The 3,047-nt window shown below is 37.5% G+C and overlaps 1 protein-coding gene across 1 annotated transcript; it reads left to right on the forward strand.

Moving 5' to 3' along the window:
- The first annotated feature begins 205 nt into the window (after nt 1–205).
- LOC120077246 (ABC transporter C family member 2-like) lies at nt 206–1,805 on the forward strand. Its single transcript, XM_039031143.1, has 2 exons — nt 206–789; nt 1,692–1,805. Exons 1-2 carry the CDS (start codon nt 457–459, stop codon nt 1,803–1,805), a joined length of 447 nt encoding a protein of 148 aa, XP_038887071.1. The 5' UTR covers nt 206–456.
- Nucleotides 1,806–3,047: the final 1,242 nt, after the last annotated feature.

The following is a 3,047-nucleotide window of genomic DNA, read 5'->3' on the forward strand; positions in this document are numbered from 1 at the left end:
AACGTTGCAAAACAAAGAAAATAGAAAAATAATGCATAGGTTAAAGTGATAATTTAATACAATGATAACATAAACAGAAGATCAAATTTCATTGGTTTTCAAAATGATACCCATTTTTCATTTATGTCTTTTATTTTGGGCCATCCATCCCATGTTGGTCCAAATTTTAATTAGGTGAAGGAGGCTTTGCGACAATGTGGCCAGATTCATAAATGTATTCAATGTTATCGAAATTCCCAGGCAGCGAAAACCATCAAAACCACTGATTTAATTTCATCCGAGAAGTGCATGTACTCGAAATTTTAGTTCTTCGCTACTCATTTATGATTGGAATCAAATGCTAATCAATATTTTGCTTAGAACTCAACTATATTTGCTGTTGAGGACTAAATTGTTGCTTATAACTCATGTTTAGGTTCGTTTTGGTTGAAGCTGACTTCGCCAAATAAACCAAGAATGGGGTTTGAGCCGTTTGTTTGGTATTGTCGTCCAATTGTTGGTGGTGTTTGGACAAATGCAGTGGAAAATGCTTTTGGCGCTTACACACCATGTGTCATTGACTCACTGGTGGTTGCTATTTCTCACCTGCTTGTTCTAGGTCTATGTATCTACAGAATATGGCTGATGAAAAAGAATTTTACAGTACAGAGGTTTTGTTTGAAGTCAAAGATATACAATTATGTGCTGTGTTTGTTGGCTGCTTACTGTGCGTTTGTGCCTTTATACAAATTGATCATGGGAATTTCAGTCTTGAATTTAGATGGGCAGACCGCACTTGCTTCATTCGAGGTAGTGTTTACTTACAGTACTTAAGAATTATTCTAATCTTTTATTGCTTTCCTGAAATTTACATGTTCACACACTGCAAGCATAACAAAATGGAGAAGGGACAGTTTCTTAGTACATGGAAATATGCGTTCATTAGGGACTGTAGATGTTTCATTAGTTGCAATTGAAGGGGGAAATATTTGCCTTTACATAATAATTTGTTTAGCCAATTTTTACCTAGTTTACCGATGATGATGAAATGGTTTTGTTAATTGTTGCTTCTTAATGTTGGGAATATTTTTTAAAAAGTTAATAAAGATATGATCTGCAATCTTGGTGGGCCCTCTTTTGAATCCCAATTCTCATCTTTTATGGGGTAATTGGGTGAAAGCTATTCTTTCTGAAATTTGGTTTGAATGCAACTAAAGGGGTTTTCAAGACAAGTCTTTTCGTGGTCTGATTGCTTGGAATTAGCTCAATTTAAACCTTCCTCATGGTGTTCAATTTCCAAGTTGTTTGCATGCTTTTCTATTCATATGTTCAAATTGGAACAGATTTATATTTCCGGAATAGGGTTTATGTTTTGTCAAGTTTGTCTTCTTTTTATTTTGTGCCGTTGTATTTTTAGCATTACTCTTTTTTCATTTCATATTGAAAAGTTTGTTTCCATTTTTAGAAAAAAAAAGATGTGATCTGCAGTCCGATTACAGGGGGTATAGGAAGAATGGTGGTTTAGTTTGTATTACTCTTGAGAACGAAGGGAGATTTTAAGTGTGAAAAAGATTGAGATCTTGTCTTCTTAACTTGATGCACTAGGTAAGAAGTGGTGTACTAACTAAGAAGTAATTTTGTTTAGCTCTGGAGATGATGAGTGGATTTTAGATTGAGTGCTCCAATAGTAAGCCTAAGCCCTTTCGTTTCAGGTTGTTGCCCTTATAATTCAGGCCCTTACTTGGTCCTCAATGGTTGTAATGCTTCTTGTAGAAGCCAAAGTTTATGTTTTTGAATTTCGATGNAAATCTCAATGTTCCATCTAAATCTCATTTTCAATATCATTATCATTATCACTACTAGGATCTTCCATAGATTCATCCTCGTATCTAATAGCTTCATCCTCATTTTCGTTGTCACTCTCATTTTCAATATCATTATCATTATCACTACTAGGATCTTCCATAGATTCATCCTCGTATCTACAATCAGTTCTTTCTGTCGAGCTCCATTCCTTGATGAAACGGGAAAGAAGGATCCACCTTATTCCCAATAACATCACTTCTTCTAGGAATAGGTGTTCGCCATGGGGAAGTCAAATATGAGGAAATCATTTAATCAAATTAGCACGAGGATATCTAGAATGGTTGGAAGACTTGTGGTGGTCCCTACCTAAGAAGCCCACCCTCCTTCAAATCCAGATCGGAAAATAGCGTTGATTGAGATGCAGCTCTTTGATCTCCACTTGGGTCTGCAGTTTCACTCGTTGCCGAAGACCTTGAAGCTGCTCTACCTTTCGGCATTGCAAAAAACTTTTTACAAAGCAGAGTGAAAGATACCACATCTCTTTATGGGCAGAGGGCGGGCATAGACTAGAGCTTCAAGCTGGCATTACATCGATCTAGGTCTCAAAATCCTATAGATAGGGACAGATTGACAGCAAACAGAGATGAGGAGACGGTGTCAAGTGTAATCATTGACTGAGCTGGACCAGGAACATCAATTAGAGCTCTTTCTTGTTTCCCCTAGCTACAATACAAGAAGAAAACTTCATCCAGCAGGGAAGAGCCGTAGCGGGAGAAACCTCCCTTGCTGCTGCCAAGTTGATTGATGTAGTTGCTTATCCTTCAATCCCATCTGTCTATTAGTGAAGGCTCCATCCCATCTTTCGAAGCTCGTGGAAATAAAGTAAAGGACTTATGCTTAGTTAAGACTACGTTTCTTTTATTAAGCCAGCCAAGGAATTCTATTCTATAGTAGCGACTTTTGACTATTTGCATCTTTCTCTTAGTTGGCACTACTTGGTACTTTCCTCATTAAAAACCTAACAAGTGCACTCGTAAAGGCCGACAAATGGATGGTAAGAGTCTCCATTTTCCAAGCAGCAATGAGAGCTGCAGTTAGTTAATTCCTGCACCTTGAAAGGGAGCGAAGTGAGTCCCGAATAAAAAAAAAAAGAGAATTTTGAACTTTTAGGAGAATGTGGCTAGAATAGAAATCGTTAGCTTCAACTCACTCTCAGCATCAGTCTTCAAGTATAGGGGGACTCGATCGGTCCATCCAGGGCA

Source organism: Benincasa hispida, chromosome 5, assembly GCF_009727055.1.
Source record: "Benincasa hispida cultivar B227 chromosome 5, ASM972705v1, whole genome shotgun sequence".
NCBI lineage: Eukaryota > Viridiplantae > Streptophyta > Magnoliopsida > Cucurbitales > Cucurbitaceae > Benincasa > Benincasa hispida.